At 44.0% G+C, this 27,883-nt stretch overlaps 2 protein-coding genes across 3 annotated transcripts; one reads left to right on the forward strand and one right to left on the reverse strand.

Annotated features, from left to right (window-relative positions):
* Positions 1-205: 205 nt before the first annotated feature.
* LOC115136954 (sodium/glucose cotransporter 2) lies at positions 206-8,533 on the forward strand. Its single transcript, XM_029672884.2, has 15 exons — positions 206-479; positions 696-767; positions 1,107-1,211; positions 1,356-1,415; positions 1,511-1,615; positions 1,995-2,100; positions 3,673-3,753; positions 5,593-5,822; positions 6,084-6,219; positions 6,429-6,536; positions 6,663-6,813; positions 6,963-7,131; positions 7,455-7,670; positions 7,856-7,991; positions 8,188-8,533. The coding sequence occupies exons 1-15, from the start codon at positions 369-371 to the stop codon at positions 8,403-8,405; spliced, it is 2,004 nt and encodes a 667-aa protein (XP_029528744.1). The 5' UTR covers positions 206-368; the 3' UTR covers positions 8,406-8,533.
* A 476-nt stretch (positions 8,534-9,009) lies between these two features.
* On the reverse strand, positions 9,010-20,255 carry LOC115136953 (F-box only protein 46-like). 2 transcript variants are annotated; one of them, XM_065024566.1, is made up of 3 exons: positions 19,834-20,255; positions 14,283-14,480; positions 9,010-12,392 (listed from the first exon to the last, which is right to left on the reverse strand). In XM_065024566.1, the coding sequence occupies exon 3, from the start codon at positions 12,277-12,279 to the stop codon at positions 10,264-10,266; it is 2,016 nt and encodes a 671-aa protein (XP_064880638.1). In that variant the 5' UTR covers positions 12,280-12,392; positions 14,283-14,480; positions 19,834-20,255; the 3' UTR covers positions 9,010-10,263. The 2 variants fall into 2 exon arrangements, with proteins under 2 accessions (XP_064880638.1, XP_029528742.1); XM_029672882.2 differs by lacking the exon at positions 14,283-14,480.
* Positions 20,256-27,883: the final 7,628 nt, after the last annotated feature.

Here is a 27,883-nt window from a genome sequence, read left to right on the forward strand (position 1 = left end):
TAATAATTTTCACATGGAAGAGAAAATCAAGTTTTTTCGACATGTTTACGATAGGTTGGACTGAACTAATGGAGCTTTAATTTTTTTTTACTAGAACTAAACCATGTGTATAAGTGAAGAGGCCTGCGTTAATTATTACTGTCATTAATAAACTCCTTGAGTCAGTCTCTTTTCCTGTTGACCAAAGGTCTTACTGACCATTGACTCTGACTATTCTCTACTCTCCTTCACCTGGCATTTCTCTTATCGAACGTTAGGGAGTGAGCCCTCTACTTAATAGACACTCGTATTATCATTATCCTTGGACTGATACCCTTTTGTTTGACATTATTAGGCCCGTTGACGCCGTTCTTCAGTTTTGTTGAGAAATGGAGAACCACACGTCTGAGACCACACCGGCGACGAAGACCATTAATAATCTAGCTGATATCTTGGTCATAATCGGCTACTTCATTCTGGTCATTGGCGTAGGCGTCTGGGTTAGTAGTTACACCTATCTGGATATCTGTCTGTAGCCTACATAGTTGTAAGTTATACATGATTCTTTCCATGTATAATTTATCATAATGATGTTATGTCAAACTGGGTATTTGTATAGGTCATATTCCACTTGTTGACATGTACAATAGAGTAGAGTATGTCATGAGTTAAACCACTGCCTAGGGCTTACATCCAGTGAATGTCCTGTCCTCCAGTCTATGTTCCGGACCAACCGTGGAACTGTGGGAGGCTACTTTTTGGCAGGACGGACCATGACATGGTGGCCAGTGAGTTCAACTTGACCTTTAACCCCTTTGACAACTCTTGTATTTTAACTAACCCTTTGGGTCTCTTCTTCTGCTAGTTTTAGCTTCCAGTCACCTTTCCTGTCTTGCCCAGTCCCATTGTATACATTACAGCCTGTATGTGTGTTCAAGGACAATTCCACTCAAAAACTATTTTGGTATTTGTTTAATTAGTCCACTGTTGACACAGTCCCAATATGTGTTGCATGTCAAGTTTTCAAGATATAAGATTTTCCAGAAGCAAAGTGTCACATGCCACATCATGAGGATGTGTTTCTCCTTGAACAGTTCTCCCCTGTGTGTGTCTCTCTCTCTCTCTAGGTTGGAGCATCACTGTTTGCCAGTAATATTGGTAGTGGTCACTTTGTGGGCCTTGCTGGTACCGGAGCAGCCAGTGGAATTGCTGTGGGGGGTTTTGAGTGGAATGTAAGTATAATTTGCCCCTTTAAAATAAGTTATGACATGTTATTACAGAGTTTTGAGCACAATACACAGTGACAATACTTTGTAATATGTGCTGATCAGGAAATTGAGATTCCTCTGAAATTGGAGCCCTCTTTCTCTACCCAGGCCTTGTTTATCGTGCTCCTATTGGGCTGGCTGTTTGTCCCCGTTTACCTCACAGCAGGGGTAAGTTACACAAGACCATTATATGCCAGCTAACATGGCATACTGCAGAGATTTGTGTCCATTTGTCTGAAATTTCTGCATTTCCCGTTGCTTAGGTAATTACAATGCCTCAGTACCTGAAGAAGAGGTTTGGGGGAACCAGGATCAGTCTGTACCTCTCTGTCATTTCTCTGTTCCTCTACATCTTCACCAAAATCTCTGTGAGTCTAGGACAGGGCTCCCCAACCCTGTTCGTGGAGAGCTACCGTCCTGTAGGTTTTTGCTCCAACCCTAATCTAGCACAACTGATTCTAATGATTAGCTGGTTGATAAACTGAATCAGGTTAGTTACAACTGGGGTTGGAGCAAAAACCCAAAGGAGGGTGGCTCTCCAGAAACAAGGTTGGAGAGCCCTGGTCTAGGACAGCACTATGGGGCACTGTTTGTAACATGCTATGAACGTCCCCCACAGTCCTTTATCATGACATTTTCTTCAATATTGATTGTATCTGTGGTATTGCTAAGACTCGTGTATGTTTTATTGAGGTATAAACATACCCGTGGACCAGTCTGACTGTCTCCTCATCTCTCTCTCTCCAGGTGGACATGTTCTCCGGGGCTGTGTTCATACAGCAGGCTCTAGGCTGGAACATCTATGTGGCTGTGATAGCCCTCCTCTCCATCACAGCTCTGTACACAGTCACAGGTAACATCTGTTTGATCAAATTATGCACTAAATGCTTTCATTACATTAAAGTACATTGAGGTTTGGACAGGACATATTTTAAGCAAATAGGGCAGGAAAATACATTGAGATAGAACCTTTATTTAACTAGGCAAGTCAGTTAAGAACAAATTCTTATTTTCAATGACGGCCTAGGAACAGTAGGTTAACTGCCTGTTCAGGGGCAGAACGACAGATTTGTACCTTGTCAGCTCTGGGATTTGGACTAGTAACCTTTCAGTTTACTAGTCAAACGCTCTAATCACTAGGCTACCCTGCCGCCCCAGATAAATAGTGATTATATAAGCATTAAAATGATTAGTGAAAAGAAACAAGTTGCAGTTCTTAGGGATAGTAAATTACTGTAAATAATGTATTCCACACTATGCAACATATATTAAATGATTGATGTGACTGATTTTAAGGTTAACCCATGTTATTGTTAGATAAAACACAGTGGACTCTAGAAGGGAGAGATTTCATTAGTACAGAAAGCAGATGATATGGGTAGCATTAGTTTTGGCTTCATTTGAATACTAGAAGATTTTGTGGACAGGGATATATGACATCTGTGGTGATTCTGGATCATTGATAGGATCAAGATAACCTTAATCAACCTATGTAAGGACTTTAGAAATTGCCACCATAGATATGTTTTTTTCCAAAAATCCATGAGTTCAGATAAAGCCAAACAGTGAGACACTTTGTTAATAAAGAGCTACAGACAGATAGGAAAAAGATAGGAAAAAGTACAGACAGAGGAGCCCTCCCCGCACTGCTGAGACCTTGAAGGTTTGAGAGCAGAGAGGAGAAGGGGGCCAGGAAATAAGCAAGATAGGGGTGACACCGAAATAGTAGCATTGACTAGTGTCTGTGAAATAAGAAAGGAGAGAAAAGGGTCACTGTTTAAATAGATAAATATATCTACATTTAAGAACATACAAAGCAGCACAGATAACTCTTAAAGTAGATAAGATACTTGACAGTGAATTGATACAGGATAGACATGAATGGACGCCCAAGGGAGAATTGGACATGTGGAGAATGAAAGGAGAAGAATAGTCTGTCCGCGATTAAAGAGAGGGCATGTTTGGAAAAGATGACCCATAGGGAAAAAACAGGGCCTCAGGTATTTTGTCTGTTACCCTCAACCCAAAGAGGGTGTAGGGTCATCTAGAGGTGAATAGATAATCATTGTATTGTGTGTGTGTATCCTAGAGGAGTGTTTCCCAACTCCGAGTTTGGGAAACACTGTCCTAGATGACCTCAGTGGTTTGTTCATTAACTGGGTTATTGTTGTCTAGTCACCTTACCTCTATACACATCTACCTCTTTCACTCCAGTATCCCTGTACATGTAAAGATGGTATTGGAACGTATGCTTACTTATTTACTTTATTGTGCATTTCATATTCCTTATTCTACTTTCTTGTGTTTTTTTTGTCTAGTAATACATTGTTATTGATCATTGCATTGTTGTGTTTTGAGTTGTCAAGAAAGGCATTTCCCTGTACTAGACATTGAAACTTTCAAACGTATTAATCTGTGTCGCTAGGGGGCCTAGCTGCTCTGATGTACACAGACACCGTCCAGACGTTTGTCATCATCGCTGGCGCCTTCAGCCTCACAGGTTTCGGTAAGTTCAGAGTCCTGTGTCCAGAGTGCCACACATTCCATCTTGTTGACTCCACTTGTTACTCAACACATGACGGAGTAACAAGAAATGGAGAAGTTTCTTTATCGGTGCTTAAATGTCCTTTTTGTTCATGCATTCATGTGTATATACAGAGCATTCTGAAAGTATCAGACCCCTTGACTTTGTCCACATTTTGTAACGTTACAGCCTTTTTCAAAAATTGATTAAATAGTTTCCCCCCCATTTACATAAGTATTCAGACCCTTTCCTCAGTACTTTGTTGAAGCACATTTGACAGCGATTACAGCCGTGAGTCTTCTTGGGTATGACGCTACAAGCTTGGCACACCTATATTTTGGGGAGTTTCTCCCATTCTTTTCTGCAGATCCTCTCGAGCTCTGTCAGGTTGGATGGGGAGCGTCGCTGCACAGCTATTTTCAGGTCTCTCCAGAGATGTTCGATCAGGTTCAAGTCCGGGCTCTGGCTGGGCCACTCAAAGACAGTCCGAGACCTGTCCCAAAGCCACTCCTGCGTTGTCTTGGCTGTGTGCTTAGGGTTGTTGTCTTTTTGGAAGTTGAACCTCCACCCCAGTCTGAGGTCCTGAGTGCTCTAGAACAGGTTTTCATCAAGGATCCGTTTGTACTTTGTTCGTTCATCTTTCACTCGATCCTGACTAGTCTCCCAGTCCCTGCTGCTGAAAAACATCCCCACAGCATAATGCTGTTACCACCATGCTTCACCATAGGGATGGTGCCAGGTTTACTCCAGACATTATGCTTGGCATTCCGGCCAAAGAGTTCAATCTTGGCTTTATCAGACCAGAGAATCTTGTTTCTCATGGTCTGAGAGTCCTTTAGGTGCCTTTTGACAAACAGTGAGCTGTCATGTGCCTTTTACTGAGGATTGGCTCAGGTTCTTGGGGACCTTCAATGCTGCAAAAATGTTTTAGTACAGTTCCCCAGATCTGTGCCTCGACACAATCCTGTCTCGGAACTCTACGGACAATTCCATGGCTTGGTTTATGCACTGTCAACTGTGAGACATTATATAGACCGGTGTGTGCCTTTCCAAATTATGTCCAATCAATTGAATTTACCACAGGTGGACTCGTCAAGTTGTAGACACATCTCAAGGATGATCAATAGAAACAGGATGCACCTGAGCTTAATTTCGAGTCTCGTAGCAAAGGGTCTGAATACTTATGTAAATAAGGTATTTCTGTTTTTTATTTAATACATTTGCAAAAATGTTTTCGCTTTGTCATTATGGGGTATTGTGTGCAGATTGATGAGGAAAATATTTTATTTGATTAATTTTAGAATAAGGCTGTAACTTTACAAAATGTGGAAAAGGGGAAAGGTTCTGAATACTTTCTGAATGCACCGTGTACTAACTGATACCAATGATGTACAGATGAAATACAGATTTCACTACAAATGAAATACTATACCATGTTTTGATTATGACTGCATTTAGTGTCTCAAAACACTATTTCAGTGGTCCACAATGTGACTTTTAAAATGTGTATTTTGTATTGTCATCTATTGTATCATTGTGAAGTGACACTTTAATAAATGTTTCTAACTCATGACTCAACTGGTTATGTTCAATTAGCTGCCATGTCTAGTGAATCTGTTAGTGTACCACTCAGTCACTCCTTCATCCAACCTCCCTCTCTCATCCACCCCCACCTTTAGGAAACCACTTCCTTGACCCAGCCTCACTGTAGACCCACTATAGACCTCCCAGTCCACTCCTCTTGACTTCTGCTCCCTATGTGACATTGTGTGTGTGTGTGTGTGTGTGTGTGTCCCTCTTCCTTTCTCATCCTGTCCTCAGCCTTTTTTGAGGTGGGGGGCTACAATGCTCTGCTGGAGAAGTACAAGTTAGCACTGCCCTCCACGTACCAGTCCTTGGAGCCCCAGCGCTACAACATCTCCCCTCAGTGCTTCACCCCCCGAGACGACGCCTTCCAGCTGCTCAGGGACCCCGTGACCGGGGACCTGCCCTGGCCGGGGGTCCTCTTTGGCATCGCCATCGTGGGTGGCTGGTATTGGTGCACCGACCAGGTAAATAAGCTCATAGGAACACAGTGGATGGAATTCATATGTGGGTTTATTTCATAGTGCATTTAGTGTAGATGACCCATTCAAAACTGCACATTGCTGACTGGATCTAATTTGACATAATGCTGATGTCCCCTCTGCTCATTCTGTTGCTATGGTGAGAGATACTTACATTTGATGGATGTGAAACAACATGGATCAGATGGGAAGATTAAATCGTTGGTTGAGTTGATCTGGTATCTTCCCCCATGTCTGTGTGTATAGGTGATCGTGCAGCGCTGCCTGGCGGCACGCAGTCTGACCCATGTAAAGGCGGGCTGCATCATGTGTGGATACCTGAAACTGCTCCCCATGTTCCTTATGGTGTTCCCCGGAATGATCAGCCGCGTGCTCTTCCCAAGTGAGTTCCCAAAAATATGCCATCATAGGATTGACACAGAGTTGAGTGGAGAGTTTCATGAACAGGGAAACTAGCACGCAGCAAAGGACTCTGAAAAAGACAGTTTGTTACACCTCTTTTACCCTGAATATGTGTGTGTGGTGTTCCCTCTCTTTTCCTCCTGTCATTATGGGCTCCATGGTAACAGCCTGTCTTCTCTCTGTTGACAGATGAGGTGGGTTGTGTGGTGCCAGAGGTGTGTAAGCAGGTGTGTGGGACGGAGGTGGGCTGCTCCAACATCGCCTACCCCAAACTGGTGGTCTCTGTCATGCCCAATGGTGAGAAGTCTCTTTCCTCTGCTGAACTAGTCGCTCAGATCTGGGTGACACTTTTACCGTATTACATTTCTTTTTTTTTACACACACAATTTGTCTCTCTCCCCCGTCTCCTCTCCTCTCCCCCAGGTCTGAGGGGCCTGATGCTGGCGGTCATGCTGGCGGCCCTGATGAGCTCCCTGGCTTCCATCTTCAACAGCAGCAGCACCCTGTTCACCATGGACATTTGGACCCGCTTCAGACCGCAGGCCAGAGAGAGCGAGCTCATGGTCGTTGGCAGGTCTGGGCCTTTTTTCACTTGGTTTACATAGAAAAACTTGGTTTAGGTAGAAAAGTTCAGCTCTCCCAGACCATTAGCTGGAGTAGGTCAATATAACGTATGTTCCAATAAAATGTCTGCCTCTCACTGACTCCGTCTCTCCCTCTCAGAGTGTGGGTCCTCGTCATCGTAGCCGTCAGCATCTGCTGGATCCCTGTGGTCCAGGCGGCCCAGAGCGGTCAGCTGTTTGACTACATCCAATCAGTGACCAGCTACCTGGCCCCGCCTATCGCCTCAGTCTTCTTCCTGGCTGTGTTTGTGAAGAGGGTCAATGAGCAGGTGAGGTCAGAGGGTGTGTTGTGTTCTAGTCACATTGTTGTGAGAGGACATAGTTGAGAGAGACATAGGGAAAGCATTGGCAATGTAACCTATGAATGTGAGAGAGACATCTGGGCCCGTATTCACAAGGCATCTCAAGGTAGGACTGCCGATCTAGGATCAGGCCCCCCCCCGTTCATATAACCTTATTCATTATGATCTGAAATGCCAAACTGATTCTACATCAGCACTCTTACACTGAGACTCTTTGTGAATACAGACATATACCACTGGATTAACTTTTCCTTCTGTTTACTTTGGTACTACATTTTTATTTCTTTCAGGGGGCTTTTTGGGGCCTGATGGGGGGCCTAGCTATGGGGCTGTGCCGTATGGTGCCAGAGTTTTGGTTTGGCTCAGGCAGCTGCCTGTTCCCCTCAGACTGCCCCACTCTGGTGTGTGGGGTCCATTACCTCTACTTCGCTGTGCTGCTCTTCTTCTGCACCTCCATCCTGGTGCTGCTTGTCAGCTACTGTACACCGGCCATAGACGACATACATGTGAGTGCTCGTAGGCAGAATAGACAGTGTGCCTCAACATTCTGTTTTATCAAATGCCTGCATCCATTAGATATTAATGCAAGGGGAATGTACTATAAACTCAGAGATGAATAAACCTATGGTAGTATGCATCTACCCATGTAATGCTCTGTGAGTGATTTCTGATAGAACTGCTCTTCTCCTAGCTCCACCGTCTTGTGTTCAGCCTCCGCCACTCCAAGGAAGAGAGGGATGACCTTGACTGGAAGCAGGAAGTGAAGGGGAGGATAGCACGCAGGGAGGCAGAGGAGAAAAGCAGAGACAAGTCTGAAGACAGCCCAGGTATGAGAGAACATACTTCCACTTCGGTGTCAACTCCCACTACAGTCGTACAGATCAAAGCCATGATGCGTTGTGGGTGAATTGGGACTGACTGATCTACGATTAGTTTATTTATTATGCGAGGGGATTTGTAGATTGTCTTGACGCACCTGCAATGTCTAACAAGCCCATCATCTTGTTTTATTTCCTTTGTTAGTGGATGCTGAAGAACCCAAATCAGGTATCTGTCGTCTCATTGGCTGGTTCTGTGGCGTCAGTGGCGCTCAGGTCCCAGAGCTCACAGAGGAGGAGGTTACCGAGGCATCCAAAGAGCTGCCTGACATCAGTGAGGAGCCCTTCTGGAAGCATGTTGTTGATGCTAATGCCCTGGTTATGATGGCCGTGGCAGTCTTCCTCTGGGGTTACTATGCATGAGGGGGCTAGTGACCATTGATGAAGTGCACTTTCGGTCATTCTCACACTTTGTTTAATTCAGAATCTAGTATGTCATTCGATGGACACACACACACATCTTTTCATGAAAAATAAAGTAGTTCTGTGTAGCCCCTTTCTTGTAATATCATCATTATGAAATTGGGTATAACAAATAATCCACACTCCTGTGCTAAACCTGGACATTAGCACACATCTCTCCCCTCTAGTGGCCATTGCATATATCAAGCGTCAACTAGAGTCATGTGGAGGACAAATGGTTTCCAAATCATTTCTAATCAATAAATAAGCAAAAGTAAATCAATACATGTTCAATAACCCCTACACCAGGGGTGGGCAATTTCAGTCCCCCTGATTGGTGTAAGTTTTGCCCCAGCTAACACACCTGACTCCAATAATCACCTAATCATGATCTTCAGTTTAGAATGCAATTTGATTAAATCAGCTGTATTTGCTAGAGATGGAGAAAAATAGGAACAACAATCTGGCCCCTGATGACTATTTTCCACCCTGTAGCAACTTCTCTATCAAAATAAACATGTCACCAACACAGGTCATCATGCAGAAGGAAATGTCAAGGGTCAAATTCCAGTTTTAATCATTTCTGTTTATTTGAGAAGCACATTCCCATTAGCATTGTACAACTGAAACCTACAGTGGTCTCCCCTACCCAGTCAGAAGGGTCAAGTGAACAAAGTTCTCTATACTGTATTTGTCAAGGTTTTGCAGATTTAGGGATTGTGAGCAGGACCAGTGTGGTTAAGGCTGGAAGCTGGTGTAGAGAGCTCTATGGTCCGTGTTTCTTTTCACCCGCATTGACGCAAACGACGGCTTTGGCAAAGACTGCCCTCTGCCGACTAGCAGGTTGGGACTGGGGGTTAGTGGGGAGGGGCTAAAAAAATAAGAGGTGGAGGGAGAACAGTCCTAAAAAAAACAGGAAATAACAGCAAACATTCGCTCACACACCAAAAAACTAAAATAATTGATAACAAGCAGTCAAAACTCATACAAAGTGACATCAAATTGCCTTCTCTTGCCCCACACTGTTAGTCTCATTCATTAAAGGCCCAGTGCAGTCAAAAATGTGATTTGACTGTGTTTTACATACATTTTCACACTATGCGGTTGCAATTATACTGTGCAATTGTGAAAATGCCCTTTTAGTGCAAGAGCGGTTTAAAAACACAGTCTGAAATTTCAGCCCATTTTGGTGGGATGGATTTTGGCCTGCCCGGTGACAACGGGTAGTAAATTTGTTAATAGACCAATAAGAAAGAGTTCCAAACCTCTCTGCCAATAACAGCTAGTTTTCCCCTCCCGAGCAGACCAGTCCCATACAATCCTATCAAAAATTGTTGCTTGAGAAATTGCTCTTTACCAAGATTATATTTTTGTTTCATTTTGACCAGTTTAATTGAACACAATTACAGTAAGGTACTTCATTGTTACCTAGAAATGATTTGATATTGAGATAAAAACAGCTGCATTGGACCTTTAAACTTTCAGTGGCCGGGCCTCTGGTCAGTAAAGTTGGGGTCAGCTCTAGCATTGACAGCATGGCTAGGACACGGCTGTCAGTTGACCAATAGGCAGAAACGTTGAGCATCAGGCCCCATGCAGCACCATATCACCAGCATGGGCCCACTCATCATGAGTCCAGTTTTCACATGTACTAACATCCGAGTAGGGAGATAGTCAACTGCTAAGAACTCAGAACAAGGTGATAACGAGCAGAGAGAGAGCTGACAACACAGGAGAGAACCCCAACCCTTGTCTTTAGTTTAGCACCAGGGGGCAGTGGGGTCTAGAGGGAGTAAGAGGGGTGCTGGGGAGGGCCCCTTTACCTCCCGTCCTCCCTCTTAGCGCGGGTCTGCACCAGCTCGCAGGGCTGCAGTACCCAGTTGTTGTCGTGCAGCCCCACACGGCAGCCTGGTGTGTCCTTGTCCGTGCGCCGGCAGCACATCCAATAGGAGCGTCCATAAGGCAGGTCGTGGTGGTAAGGTTTGGGGTGCCAGCGGCAGAGAGACACGTCGCCCCGTTCGTACTGCCGCTTACACTGCTTGCAGGGGTCGTCGCGGTACAGCGGGTCCTGGTTCCAGCGCGAGTCGGTGGCGGGCACACCGTACATCTCAATCAGAACCTTGAAGTCGTAGCAGGTGCACTTGAGGGCGGCCAGCGAGCGGGTGGGCAGGTAGCTGAAGATATTGACCATGATGTGGTCGGGCAGTAGCAGCATGTACTGACGAGGCTCCAGCAGCCGCTGGATCTGGAAGCGGATCTCCAGGAAGTCGTGAGAGACGTGGCGATAGAGACGGCACAGGGAGGGGTCCGAGCAGTCCTCCACGCCGGCCAGGGGGGAGTCCGGCCGGTCAGCAGCATCCCCAGCAGGATTGTTGTTATTGGTGCAGTCCAAAGAGCACATTCCACTGCTGCTGCCGGTGCCACTGTCCTCGTCAGACCCTCTCTGGGGCTGCAGGAAGAACAGCTGGCCTGGAGGGGGGTCCTCTGAGCCGTCGGCAGGGCTGACCCCACTGGGCATGGCGAAACACACAGTCTCCTCTTGCACATTTTCTGTGCTGTCCTTGCCATAGAACACACATTGGTCTACAGCACCCGTGACAACCACCTCCACGTGGAAGCCAGTCACCCTCTCCCGGGCCACAGACTTCTTCTCCCCAGAGCCGAGCTCCTGGCTGGGGTCCAGGCTGCTGGAGGCTGGCCGGTCTGTATGGCTCACCCCATGGGGGTCAGCTTTTGGAGAGCCGGCCAGGAGGAGGCTGGGGTCCCGTGACGTGGGGCTGACCAGCTGGTAGAGATCACAGGTGATCTTCTCGTTGGCCCGGGCCCCCGCCTGGCCCCCTCCTCCCCCACAGCTCATGAACATGCAGCGGGGCCGGCCTGCGGGCTCTGACTGCGAGCCAGGATCTAGGCTGGATACCCGGAAGGCAATCCTCACTTCACCTCGGCCGTGGGTGGGCCCAGAGTCCCCGCTCCGCTCCCTCTCCCTGGGAGAGTCCAGGCCCGACACGGGCCTCAGTGTGTTCTCCAGGAGCTGATGTTGGGACTCAAAGTGGGCTATGGCCTTAGCCACACGCCGCGACTCCTGCTGCTCCTCCTCCAGGACACCGCGTGGGGGGTCAGGGCTCTCTGACAGGAAAACCATGGGGCTGGGGTCGGAGACTGTGCCCTGCAGGAGCGTGTGTTCGGGGTGTTCTGTGGCAGTCTGTCCCTGGGTCACCATGCCCTGCAAGGCCATGGCTGTACGCTGCTCTACCAGGGCCACCATCTCAGCAACGGACAGCAGGTCAGTCTCGCTCACTCCCGGGTTGGCCTCTGGGGTGGAGGCTTCTGGGGGCGGGGTGGCGGGGATAATGTTGGTCTGGGCCCGGGCGGGGGGGTCATAGGAGGAGCAGCGCCGCCTGCGCTTTGCCTTAGTGCAGTCCGTGGCCCAGTTCCCTTTCACCTTTATGGCGCTGGGTCGAGGCAGACCCACCCCACTGAACTGGTGGGCCACGAAGAAGGCAATCTTCTCCTTGGTGTTGCCCGGCTTGATGACGTACCAGGTGTCCAGCAGCACCCTCCCATCCTCCATCTGAGTGGCGCCGGGAGGGGTGGAGGGAGCCTGCAGTGCCGAGGCCGGGTCGGCGTCTGGGGGACTGTTCTCAGAGCCGGCATCCTCCTCCTCCTGGCCATCCACGCTTCCCCCGACCTCCAGCGACGTGCGCCCCGCAGTGTCAGCCTTGCAGAGGAAGGGGGCTGCCCCACTGCCCCCTGTACCTCTGGGCTTGTTCTGGGAGTAGGTGCCAAAGGGGCGTGGGCACCACAGTCGGATGTGGGAGAAGGTGTCTCGGTCCATCACGGGCCGGAGGGAAGCATATCGGCGGCGTCTAGGCTGGGCATCTGCTGTGCACGTTACTCATTCTCTCTGTGCGAGACAGCAGGCACCGTCACGGGAAGAGGGCATACAATCTGAAGGGAGAGAGAGAGCAGTTTTATTACAGGAGCAGTATTACAATGTTCACCATCATAGGTCATCTAGCCGGGGGCTAGATTTCATCAAATTTTATTCATTTACACATCTTCTAAAAACGTAATTTGAGGGAGAATTTCTTCCCATGCATTCTACATGTTGCATTAGTATTAAGTCCCTAAAATGACCTCATCTAATTGTGACATGCTGATTCAGAAGCCACCACTATGGAAGGTTATTTCAACTCCTAGCCATTCAATACAGCAAGAGCACAGCAAATGACAGGCAAATCAGCTCCTAGCCTCTTGGCGGTTCAGAAACAAAAGGTCACAGTGCACAAGTCAGGAAGACTCATGCTTTCAGACAGCCTCAACAGCTAAACTCAATTAGTCATTACATACGCTCACTGTAATATAAATTCTCTCGCCTTGAAGGTTTTCAATCTAATTAAAGGCTTCCATTTCGGGGCCTTGTGTTGTCTGGGGCAGATGAAAGGAGATATAAAGGAGGGGATGAAGGGAGGAAAATGGATCCCCATCCTGACGCTTCAAAGAGGACCTGCCTAATATAAAGCAAGGAAGGCATATGCCTAACCTATTTTTAGAAGGGGAGAGTAGTGGAGTTGATGTTGAGAGAGTAAAGGACCTCGGCCTGCAGGATAAGCGTTTACGCAGGGTGCCCGTGCCATTACATGTTACCATGCCAAAAATGAGGCACTGGGGGCTTAAGAGGAACAAGTGGCGCAAGACTGTTTCAAGACATTTAGACCTCTGATGGTGTCTGTTAATATGATTTTGTAATTTCGTATATTTTACGTGTCTGATGCATGTAGGGCTCATCTGTAAAATACACCCTAGTCTCCGTATGATGTCCCTATCAAAAGATAACGTATAAAAATGAAAAAAATATTTGTGAGACATGCTGACTCAGAAGCAACCGCTATGGAAGGTGTGAGACTCACTGGATCAAATTTCACCTTCTAGCCATTCATTACAGCAAGAGCACAGCAAATGATAGGCAAATCAGCATCTAGGCGGTTCAGAAACCAAGTCACAGTGCACATGATATATATATCTATATCAGCAACGGGTGTGGCTGAAATGGCCAAATCCACTAATGTGAAGAGGTTAGAGGTGTCTACACATACACAGGGCCTTCATGAAGAGCTCAGTGACTTTCAACGTGGCACCGTCATAGGATGCCACCTTTTCAAAAAAATATCTGCCTTGCTAGAGCTGTTATTGGGAAGTGGAAACGTCTAGGAGCAACAACGACTCAGCCGCGAAGTGGTAGGCCACACAAGCTCACAGAACGGGACCGCCGAGTGCTGAAAGCGCATAAAAATTGACTGGTACTGTTTATATACAGACTACCGGTCAAAGGTTTTAGAATGTTTATATACACAGACTACCGGTCAAAGGTTTTAGAATGTTTATATACACAGACTACCGGTCAAAGGTTTTAGAATGTTTATATACACAGACTACCGGTCAAAGGTTTTAGAATGTTTATATACACAGACTACCGGTCAAAGGTTTTAGAATGTTTATATACACAGACTACCGGTCAAAGGTTTTAGAATGTTTATATACACAGACTACCGGTCAAAGGTTTTAGAATGTTTATATACACAGACTACCGGTCAAAGGTTTTAGAATGTTTATATAGAACACCTACTCACAAGATTTCTTTATTTTTACTATTTTCATCATTGTAGAATAATAGCAAAGACATCAAAACTATGAAATAACACATATGGAACCATGTAGTGACCAAAGAAAGTGTTAAACAAATCAAAAATCTTATATACGTTTGAGATTCTTCAAATAGCCACCCTTTGCCTTGATGACAGCTTTGCACACTCTTGGCATTCTCTCAACCAGCTTCACCTGGAATGCTTTTCCAACAGTCTTGAAGGAGTTCCCACATATGCTGAGCACTTGGCTGCTTTTCTTCACTCATCCTAAACCATCTCAATTTAGTTGAGGTCGAGGGATTGTGGAGGCCAGGTCATCTGATGCTGCACTCCATCACTCTCCTTTGTAAAATAGCCCTTACACCGCCTGGAGGTGTGTTGGGTCATTGTCCTGTTGAAAAACAAATGATAGTGGGACTAAGTGCAAACCAGATGGGATGGCGTATCGCTGCAGAATGCTGTGGTAGCCATGCTGGTTAAGTGTGCCTCGAATTCGAAATAAACCACCAACAGTTTCACCAGTAAAGCACCGCCACACCATCACATGCAGAGATCATCCATTCACCCACACCACATCTCACAAAGACACAGCGTTTGGAACCAGAAATCTTCCATTTGGACTCCAGACCAAAAGATACATTTCCACCGGTCTAATGTCCATTGCTCCTGTTTCTTGGCCCAAGCAAGTCTCTTCTTCTTAAATGGTGTCCTTTAGTAGTGATTTCTTTGCAGCAATTAGACAATGAAGGCAGTTTGCGCTGTTCTGTGAAGGGAGTAGTACACAGCGTTGTAAGAGATTCAGTTTCTTAGCAATTTCTCACATGGAATAGCCTTCATTTCTCAGAACAAGAATAGACTGATGAGTTTCAGAAGAAAGGTCTTTGTTTCTGGCCATTTTGAGCCTGTAATTGAACCCACAAATGCTGATGCTCCAGATACTCAACTGGTCTAAAGGCCAGTTTAATTGCTTCTTTAAAACAGAACAACAGTTTTCAGCTGTGCTAACATAATTGCAAAATGGTTTTCTAATGCTCAATTTGCCTTCTTAAAAATGATTAAAAAAAATTGGATTATTTAACACAATGTGCCATTGGAACACACGAACGATGGTTGATGATAATGGGCCTCTTCTGCTGAGTTTGCATAGGCGCACAAAAGAAACTTCCCCTTTTCAGGACCCTGTCTTTCAAAGATAATTCGTAAAAATCCAAATAACGTCACATATCTTCATTGTAAAGGGTTTAAACACTACTTCCCATGCTTGTTCAATGAGCCGCCATACTGCTCAGGAAGGAGACGCGTTGTGTCTCCTAGAGATGAACGTACTTCTGCGAAAAATGCAAAACAATCCCAGAACAAAAGCAAAAGGACCTTGTGAAGATGCTGGAGGAACCAGGTACAAAAGTATCTATATCCACAGTAAAACGAGTCCTATATCAACATAACCTGAAAGGCTGCTCAGCAAGGAAGAAGCCAAAACCCCCATAAAAAAGCCAGACTACAGTTTGCAACTGCACATGGAGACAAAGATCGTACTTTTTGGAGAAATGTCCTCTAATCTGATGAAACAAAGATAGAACTGTTTGGCCATAATGACCACCGTTATGTTTGGAAGAAAAAGGGGTAAAAAGACTGAACAAGCCCCACTCTTTCCATCCTGTGATCCCAAACAAGTTGAGACAGACAGCACTAGTATAACACTATAGTTTGGCGACTCTTACCAGGAAAACGTAGGCCGATATCTAGCCTATCTATACTTGTCGCCAGTTGTAAGCATGATAATATGAAATGTGTACCTTCAGCTGAATAGGAATGTCTGACTAGTCTGCTACCCAGGCTGTTTGTGTGTGTGCGTCAGAGGCCAGAACTACTCCTGGGCTGGTTAAGGGCTTTATAATCACACAGCTCCAGCTAAGAGCCTGCAGATTACTCTCTGTATGAAGTACATCCCTGGGCCACCACCCCACCGATAAAAATATTGGATGGCGTAACAGGGACAGTGAGCGTCAGTCCATCTTTGTGACTAAAACAGGCACTTCCTGAAGCAGTGAGAGAGAGGCAGTGAGTGACAGCCAGTGGATGATTGAATGGCTCTAGTCAGATTCCCTCCATTGACCAGTATCTATTATTCAGAGCCAGCCAGCCAACAGTACTTCAGAAGATGGAAAGATGGAAGAGGGCGGGGGGGTCCACTACCAGTCATCCAGAGGCTGGAGTCAGTAGCTTTAATCCATGCTGTAGTCTTCATTGTCAATTAATAGGCTATTTGACGGTTTACCCTGTATTTTAATTAGGAAATAAGGTGGCCGATGACCAGGTGATAGTAAAATGCTACGATGGAAATAGATGGCATGAAGTATGCAGTACTAATGACTGGCCTAGTAGCCTATAGGCTAGCTATTTTACACTTGTCTCCATACCAGGTGTTAAACAAAGCTGAACTCTGCAAGGAGACCCATCATATACAAGATGTTTAAAGACATCTATACTGGCTTAATATCAGGTAATGAATAGCCTGAATTTATGAGAAAGTCCACATAAAATATGAGGACATGAGACGAGAAGTCCCGTCATTGTATTCGAATGATATCCACGGGCCAAAACATGGCCCAGATGTTGCCGACAACCTGTATCCATGAAGAATTCATTCCGACAGATGATAAAACCTCTGCAATGATTATGCCGTTTTCGTTTCTCATTTTAAACAATTCCTGCAAATTAAGGCTGGTTTTAATCTTTTTGCATAATCCACCAAATCCTGTCCATGCCCAGCAGCAGTACAGAAATCGCTGAGTGCCGCGCAGAGGCTCGTCTCTCACTGGCTCCCCAAGTTGTCCGACCTCTGAACTACACACACCAATGTAGGAGGATTCATTCCTCCATCATGACCTCGCTCAAACAATCCAGAGGCTTTCTGTTGGAGGATATTCAGCAGGCTCAACATCATAACACAATGCTCCAGATTAACCAGGGAATGTATAGAAACAAAACAGTTGTCAATTGGCCACATGACAGCCACAGAATAAAATGTCAATTCTAAAACTTGAGTTTCTATCTGGAGCATTCGAAAACATTGTGCCCACTAAAATGCCACTGTTAGAATAGTCTCAGGCATTGAAGGAATGTTCAGCACTACACCATTCCTATTACAGAGAAAATGTCATATTGAAAAGACAATTTAGGCACAGTAAACAGGGAAGGACCTTTCAAACAAAAAAAAAACACATTTTTCTTCTTCCAATTCCAGGCTGTCCTCAGATAATTCAGACAGGCCCCTCATTCACCTCTAGCACTATACTCCCTCTCAGAGGCTTTGGGAATGGTGGACAATGCAGGGAGGTGATAAATGGTGCTCGCCTTGGCTGCGCCTGCAGGGACAATACAGCAGTAGCCCGGGCAGCAGGTGAGGCTGATGATGCTCGTCTACAAGAACAATGGACTCCACCCATCCCCGATAAAATGAACCCAGAGTGCCTTCGTCAAGAGAAGGTCAGGCAGACAAGTTGGCTATAGAAGTGTTTGGTCTGCCAGCTGTGCTTCTCTGGTAGTGAACAGAACTGCAATGGATACCGATGCACTCCTTTTAAACTATAGCTCATCTGTTTTTTCTTTCCACCATTTGGCTTCAACCAAAAGAGTTCATCATCCACCCCCTTACTCAAATAGTGTTGGTTGTAAGGGCCAGGACAGTGGTTGCCAAAATGGTGAATTGTTGTTTATCTGTAAACATTGGAATACAAACCCTGTCAGTACAAAACTGATACACAGGCTATTCTGAGAGGATTTTAGGCTGAACCAAGCAGGATCATCAATGGATGTTCCCTGGAACTTAACTATTGAATATTTTTGGCGTCTTCATGCCAAAGGCTTTCCATTTCAATACTTCTGATTCTAAAGTACCAAAATAAAGATGTATAGGCCTAGTTCTCAGTTGAATAACAGATACCAGCTCACCAACAACAAAGGTGCTCATTTTGTAGTTTGATTACTTATTTTGTCTTTGAGAAAAGATTAACGCCCACAGATTATTCATTTTTGGTCCGGTCCAGACCGACCTTTTTTTTATAGCACAAATAGACATCCATGATTGGTTCAGATTTGGTCCAGACTATGTTTCACAAGTTTTTCAGTCAGAGCACAACACAAAAAGTTCAGTACAGTATACTTCAGTACAGCAGAGTAGAATAGAGTTCAGTTCAGTACACAGTAAAGCACACTAGAGTACACTAATGTACTGTGCTGAACTACTAAAATATTTAAGTGCCTTTGAAAGGGCTATGGAAGTAGGTGCCAGGCGCACAGATGTGTCAAGAACTGCAACGCTGCTGGGTTTTTCAAACTCAACAGTTCCCTGCGTGCATTGAAAATGGTCCACCACTCAAAGAACATCCAGCCAACTGTGGGAAACATTGCCCAGCATCCATGTGGAACACTTGACACCTTGTAGAGTCCATGCCCTGACGAATTGAGGCTGTTCTGAGGGCAAATGTGGAAACAGACATCAGTGACTGGTTCAGATTTGGCCCAGTCCAACCAAATTTGGTTTCATTAAAATAGCCAGTGTGTAGAATAATACCCAAATATGCATATTTCTACATTTGTGTGCCTATTTAGGATACAACACCTTAATATCCATAAAGATGCATGTATTTATGTGTAGGACAGATCAGGGACCTATGATGAAATTCTGTTAACGCAATTCTAAATCAACTTCACATACTGTAGTTTAATAACCAAAATATATTTTTCAATAACCAAAATATATCAAGGTGTCATAGCTGACACCTCATTGTTTCTGCAGACATTGTTGAATCTTAATTCAGAGTAGATATTTAACAGTATTTGGAAAACGGTCACCTAGCCAATGCTAAATCAAGAAGCTGAAAAAAACTAAATAGACAGAGAAACCTTACTGCACTGAGGAAGTACAGGTGACATAGACTCTAGCTATAAACAAAGCGCCTTCAGAAGTGAAAGGCACATTTCCATTAGGTTGTAACTTACAGGTGGTCAGGATGGGTAACCATGATTAGCCAAGGACTAATTATTGGCATGCTCATTGGTGTTCATTCAGTTGTCTAACGCTGATCAAATGGTCAGCTGAAATGTGCAAAAATGTCATAATTTTACAAGAATAGAACGAAACAGAAATCCAGCCTGTGTGGTTGAACTATTCTTACAACTACAGTAACGTTAACTAAGTTCACCCCCGGGGTCCATATTAATAAACCAAGTTGGTTAACTAGCTAACTAATGTGTGCTTACGTTAGGTTAGTTATCTGATAATCACTTATGCTAACTAGCAACTATATGATGTGCAGGCCAAAGAGGTAACGTTAAACACTCATGTTAGCTAGGTAACGTTAGCTAACCAACTTAATTTCTTAGCTGCTAGTTTAGCTTAACGTTAAAAGGTTAACGTTGGCTGGCTATCTAACTAGGCTAAGTTAGCTAGTGCGTTATAACCCAAAAGACCAACAACAATCTCGTTGTTACATTGATGTTACAAACACTCGCCAAGGCGCGGCTAACTGATAGGCACCAACAGATCGTCTTTTGACGAAAATAAAACGAGTTAGTCAACTGCATTAAGGGATGTAACGTTGTGTGCTGACTAGCCAAACAACATTGCAATGGAACCCATATTGTGTGTTGCTGGCTAACGACGTTGACTAGCTTTGACCCGAATTTAAATACAGCTAAGCTTCGCTAAAGTGAAGTAATTCATGTTTCAGTCTTCTTACCTGTAGATCCGCAAGCACTTGACCTGCAACAGTGCTGATGACAGTAACGTTACTAACAAGCCCCCCCCCGACGGTCGTAGGCCTGTTTTCCTCTCAACAACCGACCGATGAATCAGATTGAGCAAGAATAGGGGTGCAGGTGACTCGGGTTATCTTTTACTTGTCCACGTAAATTAGCTAGCTATCTGGCTGCAGAGTACTTTCCAATATCAACCTAATGTTAATATCGAAGCCTACTGTCCGTTTTTCAATTGTACACAACCTATCTATACTGATCCTGTTTCACACTCTTCCTCGTTCATCTGGCTACCTTTTCAGAGCTGACACAGGCTGACCTTTACGGTATGTTCTCTGAACAACCAAAATAATCGGAGTCGGAACATCGGTGGAGAGGAAGGCCATCTTGTTGACAGGCAGCTGCACAAGGCCCACAGCCAATAGCAAGGCAGAGTCGATGGTGTGCCCATATATGGCATATATGGCCCCACTCACCCCCCTTCTTAGGTCTCACTCCTCCGCATCTCTCTCAATTCAGTTCAATTCAATGGGCTTTATTGGGCATGGGAAACATATTGTAATGAAACAGGCAGGGAGCAGGCCTCGAACCCTCGACCTTCTAGCCCGACGTCCAGCGTGCTATCGACTGTGCCCCAAAAGCATGCTCACGCGGCAGAATCGATATCTGCACTTATATACCAAGGGTCATTACAATATGTTAACATTGCCAAAGCAAGTGAAGTACATAATATACAAAAGTGAAATAAACAATCAAATGAACAGTAAACATTACACTCACAGAAGTTCAAAAAGACAATAAAAACATTACAAATGTAATATTATGTACAGTGTTGCAACGATGTACAAATGATTAAAGTACAAAAGGGAAAATAAACAAGCATAAATATGGGTTGTATTTACAATGGTGTTTGTTCTTCACTTGTTGGTCGTTTCTTGTGGCAACAGGTCACAAATCTTGCTGCTGTGATGGCACACTGTGGTATTTCACCCCGGTAGATATGAGAGTTTATCAAAATCAGATGTGTTTTCAAATTCTTTGTGGATCTGTGTAATCTGAGGGAAATATGTGTCTCTAATATGGTCATACATTGGGCAGGAGGTTAGGAAGTGCAGCTCAGTTTCCACCTCATTTTGTGGGCAGTGTGCACACAGCCTGTCTTCTCTTGAGAGCCAGGTCTACCTACGGCGGCCTTCTGAATAGCAGGGCTATGCTCACTGAGTCTGTACATAGACAAAGCTTTCCTTAAGTTTGGGTCAGTCACAGTGGTCAGGTATTCTGCCACTGTGTACTCTCCGTTTAGGGCCAAATAGCATTCTAGTTTGCTCTGTTTTTTTGTTAATTCTTTCCAATGTGTCAAGTAATTATCTTTTTGTTTTTTCATGATTTGGTTGGGTCTAGTTGTGTTGCTATCCTGGGGCTCTGTGGGGTCTGTTTGTGTTTGTGAACAGAGCCCCAGGACCAGCTTGCTTAGGGGACTCTTCTCCAGGTTCATCTCTCTGTAGGTGATGGCTTTGTTATGGAAGGTTTGGGAATTACTTCATTTTAGGGGGGCGGCAGGGTAGCCTAGTGGTTAGAGCGTTGGACTAGTAACCGGAAGGTTGTAAGCTCAAACCCCCGAGCTGAAAATGTACATTATTTGGTGTTCTACATTGTACACGGAGGATGTTTTTGCAGAGTCTCAATTTGGTGATTGTCCCATTTTGTGAATTATTGGTTGGTGACCAGACCCCAGACCTCACAACCATAAAGGGCAATGGATTCTATAACTGATTCAAGTATTTTTATCCAGATCCTAATTGGTATGTCGAATTTTATGTTCCTTTTGATGACATAGAATGCCCTTCTTGCCTTGTCTCTCAGATCGTTCACAGCTTTGTGGAAGTTACAGTGGGGCAAAAAAGTATTTAGTCAGCCACCAATTGTGCAAGTTCTCCCACTTAAAAAGATGCCAATAAAACCAGAGAGAGAGAGAGAGATGATGCGACACAACCAATATAAGCCAGTTCAGAGAGCAAACAGGTTGTTGAAGGTGGGAAGGAGAAAGTCTGAGAATGGATACTGTAGTACAGTGCATTGTAGACTGTATACTGTACAATGGACAAATTGTATGGCCCTGAACATTGTGCTTTCCATTTATTACGGTTTCTCTCAGTCGCTTTGGTGCATTTTTCACATCATCCCTAACATGTGCAAAATAATAAGTGCATTTCTCAGAACAATTTGTACAAACTGCAATATACAATAGATATGTTTCTAAAGCTAGTCAGTCACTAAAAATCCTTAGTACATCTCTCAAAAGTAAATATTCATGCCAATGATCATGTCAGTGTCATCAGAATGATAAGTCATTGAGTCATTGTTCACGAACAAGGTCGTCAAAATGTTTAGGCATGTTGTCAATGTAACTGTGTACTTTGACAGTATTACCTAAATGTAAACTTAGGCTACAGTTTGGATGACAGTTACTGTAAATGCACAAGACTGTACATCTATGGCATATATCAATTTCAACAGTACTATTTACACATTACTGTATGTGGGTTATTGATTGAAAGAGGCTGGACAACCCAAGGGGCACAAAGGAAAAAACAACTAAATTAGAAAGAAACACAGGAAACCACCCCTAAGGCACAACTTTGCCCGCAGCACTGTTGTGCTGTCTCTCCAGACGTTCCTGTCTGTCGGCCCACATATTCTCATCCACATCACACCGGATATTTTCCCTTCCAATGCAACGTGGAAAGAATCTTTTGGAATGCCTTATCCATCCTCTGCAGGCGTCTACTGTGATGTCCTCACATGCTGCATCCATTGCAGCCAGCAGGGTCATCTGTGTGTGTGGCTGACGATAGTACACCTTCCACCTCCATGCTCCTCAATTAGGTTAAGGAATAGTGAATAAGGTGGGAGGAATTCTATGAGAATCCTCGGGTGGGTCACAAACCATTGCCTTATGATGTTTGATCGATGGAAACTCACATTATCACAAATGACCACATACTTTGGCAAATCCTCTCAAAACAGACCCCTCTCATCATTAGGGATGAGAGCCCTGTAGAGGGTCTCTAAAATGTTGAGTAGATGCTGGGTGTTGTATGGCCCTATAAGGGGGATATGGGTTACGACACCATGTTCTGGAATAGCAGCACACATGGATGGATATTTCCTCCCCGTTGGCCTTGCAAATCCACAGTAGCTCTGTGACCGATGATATTCCGACCCCGCCTTCTGCATCTGGTCAGGTTGAAGCCAGCCTCATCCACGTATACAAAGTTGTGAGATGGTTAACTTGATTCCAACTCCATTATACACTATATCCCAGAACACACAGTTGAATTTGTTTTGGTAAGGAAGAGTGACATAAAATGTACATATATTGCATGTTCCTTCCACAGCAATGGAAATGTGTGCAGTTTATGCTTACTGTACTATGTATCACTAACAATTTTTGCTGTAAAGTAGTTACATAGATATATGTTTTACCTGTACATACTGGTACCATAGCTCCTTAACTCTGTCCTCATTCCTTTGGAATGGTACAGCTGTTTCATACTCATCTAGTTTCTATGCAGCACCCTGTCGATGGTTGAGATGCTAACCGTATGGATGTTTTCAAAGACATCGCTGTCCGGTGAACAGGTCAGGGTTCCATAGCCGCAGGCAGAACAGTTGAAACTGGAGCAGCAGCACGGCCAGGTGGACTGGGGACAGCAAGGAGTCATCATGTCAGGTAGTCCTGAGGCATGGTCCTAGGGCTCAGGTCCTCCGAGAGAGAGAGAGAAAGAGAGAATTAAATTCACACAGGACACCGGAAAAGACAGGAGAAGTACTCCAGATATAACAGACTGACCCTAGCCCCCCGACACATAAACTACTGCAGCATAAATACTGGAGGCTGAGAAAGGAGACGTCAGGAGACACTGTGGCCCCATCCGATGATACCCCCGGACAGGGCCAAACAGGCAGGATATAACCCCAACCACTTTGCCAAAGCGCAGCCCCCACACCACTAGAGGGACATCTTCAACCACCAACTTACCATCCTGAGACAAGGCCGAGTATAGCCGTATGTCACCCAATAGATATGGGAGTTTATCAAATTGGATTTGTTTTGGAATTCTTTGTGGGTCTGTGTAATCTGAGGGAAATGTGTCTCTAATATGGTCATACATTGGGCAGGAGGTTAGGAAGTGCAGTTCACTTTCCACCTCATTTTGTGGCCAGTGTGCACATAGCCTGTTTTCCTCTCTCAAATTCAAATTCAAGCTGCTTTATTGGCATGAAAAACATTGCGTCAATATTGCCAAAGCAACAATGTATACAATATACATTGTAATAAAATAATAATGAATAACAAATAATAATATAAAATGTGTCACACCCTGACCTTAGTTATCTTTGTTTTCTTTATTATTTTGGTTAAGTCAGGGTGTGATGAGGGTGGTTTGTTTAGTTTTCCATTGTCTAGGGGTTTTTGTATGTCATGGGGACTTTGTAAGTCTAGGTGTTTATATGTTTGTGGTTACCTAGATTGGTTCTCGATCAGAGGCAGCTGTTTATTGTTGTCTCTGATTGGGGACCTGTCACGAATCCCGCCGAAGATGGTGCCTCTTCCTGTTCGGGCGGCGCTCGGCGGTCGTCGTCGCCGCCATCGATTCCCTTTCCTTTTGTTTCTGTTTATTGGGTTTAATTGGGTACACCTGTTTTGAGTTAGTGTTGTTTGTAGACTATTTAAGGGCACTAGGCCCGCTGGGTATTGTGCGGGCTTGTTCTCTGTTATTTTGGTGTTGGTGTATTTGTGTTATCTCATTATTTTCCGGACAGTTTTAGTCCTGTGTATTTTGGACGGGTTGTTTCATGCGCCCTAGTGTTGGCATGTCCATGTCTCCGCTGTCGTTGGAATAAATAGATTAACTTACGACATTACCTGCTCTCTGCGTTTGACTCCTCCACCGCACCATTTATAGAAGTCGTAACAGGACCATATTTAGGTAGCCATATTCCTTGGGTAGGTTGTGGGTTCATAGTCTGTTTAGTTTCCTGTCTGCACTAGCCATATTAGCTTCACAGTTCGTTTTGTTCAGTGTTTAATTAAAGAAGTATGTACGCTTACCATGCTGCGCCTTGGTCTCCTCCATACGACGATCGTGACAAAATGGTAGTTAATAACAACAATAAAGTGGTAACAGTCAATAGTAGAAATATATAAATGACTAAACATGGAAAATGAAACTATGCCTAACTTGTTACTAACTGTCATCCTCACCGTTACATCAGTACTACTACTACTACCGTCACTAAACTGCTATCACTACCATCACCCCTACTACCCATACCACTACTATTTGGGAATAATAGTAATACCAATACTTAAGTTATTGTTTACTATGTAGGTGTTATTCTATTTTAGTTTTTTTTCTCTGGAGTTAGTAAGTTAAAATTTGGAATACATTTAGTAATTTCTGTAAATAGTGAAACTCTTGGTGAGGAATATTTATCACAGTAAAGGAGAAAGTACATCTTTGTTTCTACCTCCCCTGGTGTGCAGTGACTACATACACACTCCTCTTTGGGTAGCCATGTCTTTTTATGTCTGCCGGTTTCTATTGCCAATTGGTGGTCACTCAGCCTGTACTTGGTAAGGATCTGTCTCTGCTTCGTATTTCTGACAGAGTAGAGATAATCAGACAATTCATATTCTCTGTTTAGGGCCAAATAGCAATTTATACGGCTTTGGGATTTTGTATTGTTTTCCAATGTTGTAAAGTGAGTCCTTGATTGGTTCATGATTTAGTTTATTGGAATTCTTTCTTTTGGAGCACTACTGGTGTCAGCTTGGTTGGTGAGGTCCAACACCAGCTGACAAAGGGCTCGTTTCTGGGCTCAGCTCTTGGGTTTGAAGTGCTTTAAATTGGAGACTTGAATTTGGACTTGAAATTAGATGTAGCCAAAAGATTTATGATATTTTGTGTATTTTCATTACCACTGGAAAAGCGGCCAAATTTGCCCTACTGTAAGGTTCTGTATTTTCTTAGTCAACCTTGTGTTCTGTTTCGTTGTGTTCTTGAACGTAGCCCTGTCTTTCATCTTTGTTCATTGATTTCACCTGTTAGTTACTCACCTGGTCTCATCAGCTCCTTATTTAGTTCAGTTCATTCTGTTTGTACCTTTGTGAGGTATTGTTTGTTTTGACTCTACTAAGCCTTGTCCTAGATTGTTTGTGAGATCCAGTTATAGCCTTCAGTCCTAGTTTAGATACCCCTGCCTGTTTGCCTACATGTGTATGACCACTGCATGTGACCATGATTCCTGCAAAGACTAAATAATCACCTGCCATGTGTGAATCTACACATTTTCCTCCCTGAGTTTTCATGACTCCTACATGCATTGGTTGGTATTTCTTTGGAATTGTAGCATTTTTCTGACATAATTCTGCATGTAGGATGTTTGTCCCACATTTTAAAGTCCAGTTTTTTGAGTGGTCCCAACCTTGCTTCCACAAAGAGCCTATTGGTAAGATTACGCTGTCAAATATTTTGGTCCAAATTCTAATTGGGATGTTGATTTAGAATAATTTCACTTTTATTGCATACCATGGTCTGCAGTCTTTTTCTTTGAGTGCATTCACTGCCATATTAAAGTTTCCTGATGCAGATATGGTCAGAACAAGGTGTGAGTATTTTTTTGTGTGTGCGTTCAATCATGGTGGTGTTCAGGGTGAATTTATATTTGTGTCTGACATTTTTCTTTCTGGAAAATCATTTTAGTTTTTTACATTTTATTTACTATGAGGGCCAATTATGGCAATATTGCTCTAGAATGTTAAGGTTCTGTTGAAGACCTTTGGTTGGTGATAGAAGAACAAAATCCTTAGCACATAGCAGGTATTTTACCTCTGTCAGATAGTATAGTGCGTCCTGGGGCTGGAGAATGGTCTAATTCACTTATATAAATGTTAAAAAGGTTTGGACTCAAACTGCAGCCTTGTCTCACACCTCTGGGTTATGAAAATATTTATTATTTTTATTGAACACTTCTGTGTACATACATTTCATTAAGTCATACACCTTTTTTTCTGGGGGGGGGGGGGCTGGATTAGTGTTTGGTCAGTAGTGTGATGGTTGGGGAGAAAGCCAATTTGACATTTACAATTATATTTTGTTTCTGGGAAGAAATTCTTGAATTCAAAATGCTGCAGAACCTTTCCCGAGTTGCTGTACACAAATTCCCCTGTACTTATTGGGGTCTGAGTTGTCTCCACTTTTGTGAATAGGGGAGATGAGCCCCTGGCTCCAGACATCAGGAAAGCAGACATAAGTTTGTACTATGTTGAACAATTTAAGCTTTGTTGTGCTTAAATTGTTCTAAATGTCCCAGAACTGATTTTGGTCAATTGTGTTTTAAATTTCATCGTGTCTTATTGGTATAATTCTTGCGTTTCAGTGTTTTTATTCGGTTTTCAGAATTTCAGAAGTAATTCATGGCATAGCTCTGGATTGTTTTGATACTTATTTTTCATTTGACACTTGTGTTAGGTGTTTTCTAATTGTTTTTCATTTGTTATCAAACCATTTTTCAGAAACCTTTTGTTTTCTGATGTTGCATTTCTTTGGTTTTCTCATTTGCTTTTGATGCTGGATTTTGGAATATGCAATTGATGTATTGAGTAGCTGAATTGACACCTCTATTGTTTTGATATCGTGAGTTATTGAAGAGCTTGTATAGAGTTAATTTAATTTGAGTTCAACGTTTCAATGAATCTCTCTGCACTGTTTGGAGCCCAGCTGTACGATTGGTTCATGTTGTAGAGGTTTTTTGTTGTTGTCTGTTTTAAAAAACAAACACATTTATGAGTATTGCTGGTTAATTTCTTTAGAAACACGTTGATCTGGCAATGGTGTCTGTGGTCTGACAGTGAATGCACTAATGGAGGGGTCGATGTCAGTGATGGCATAATCGACTACACTTGTCCCAAGACAAGTGGGACAGTAAGTAAACTGACCTAAAGAGTCCCCTCTGATTCTACCATTA

Source organism: Oncorhynchus nerka, linkage group LG11, assembly GCF_034236695.1.
Source record: "Oncorhynchus nerka isolate Pitt River linkage group LG11, Oner_Uvic_2.0, whole genome shotgun sequence".
In the NCBI taxonomy this organism is placed as follows: Eukaryota; Metazoa; Chordata; class Actinopteri; order Salmoniformes; family Salmonidae; genus Oncorhynchus; species Oncorhynchus nerka.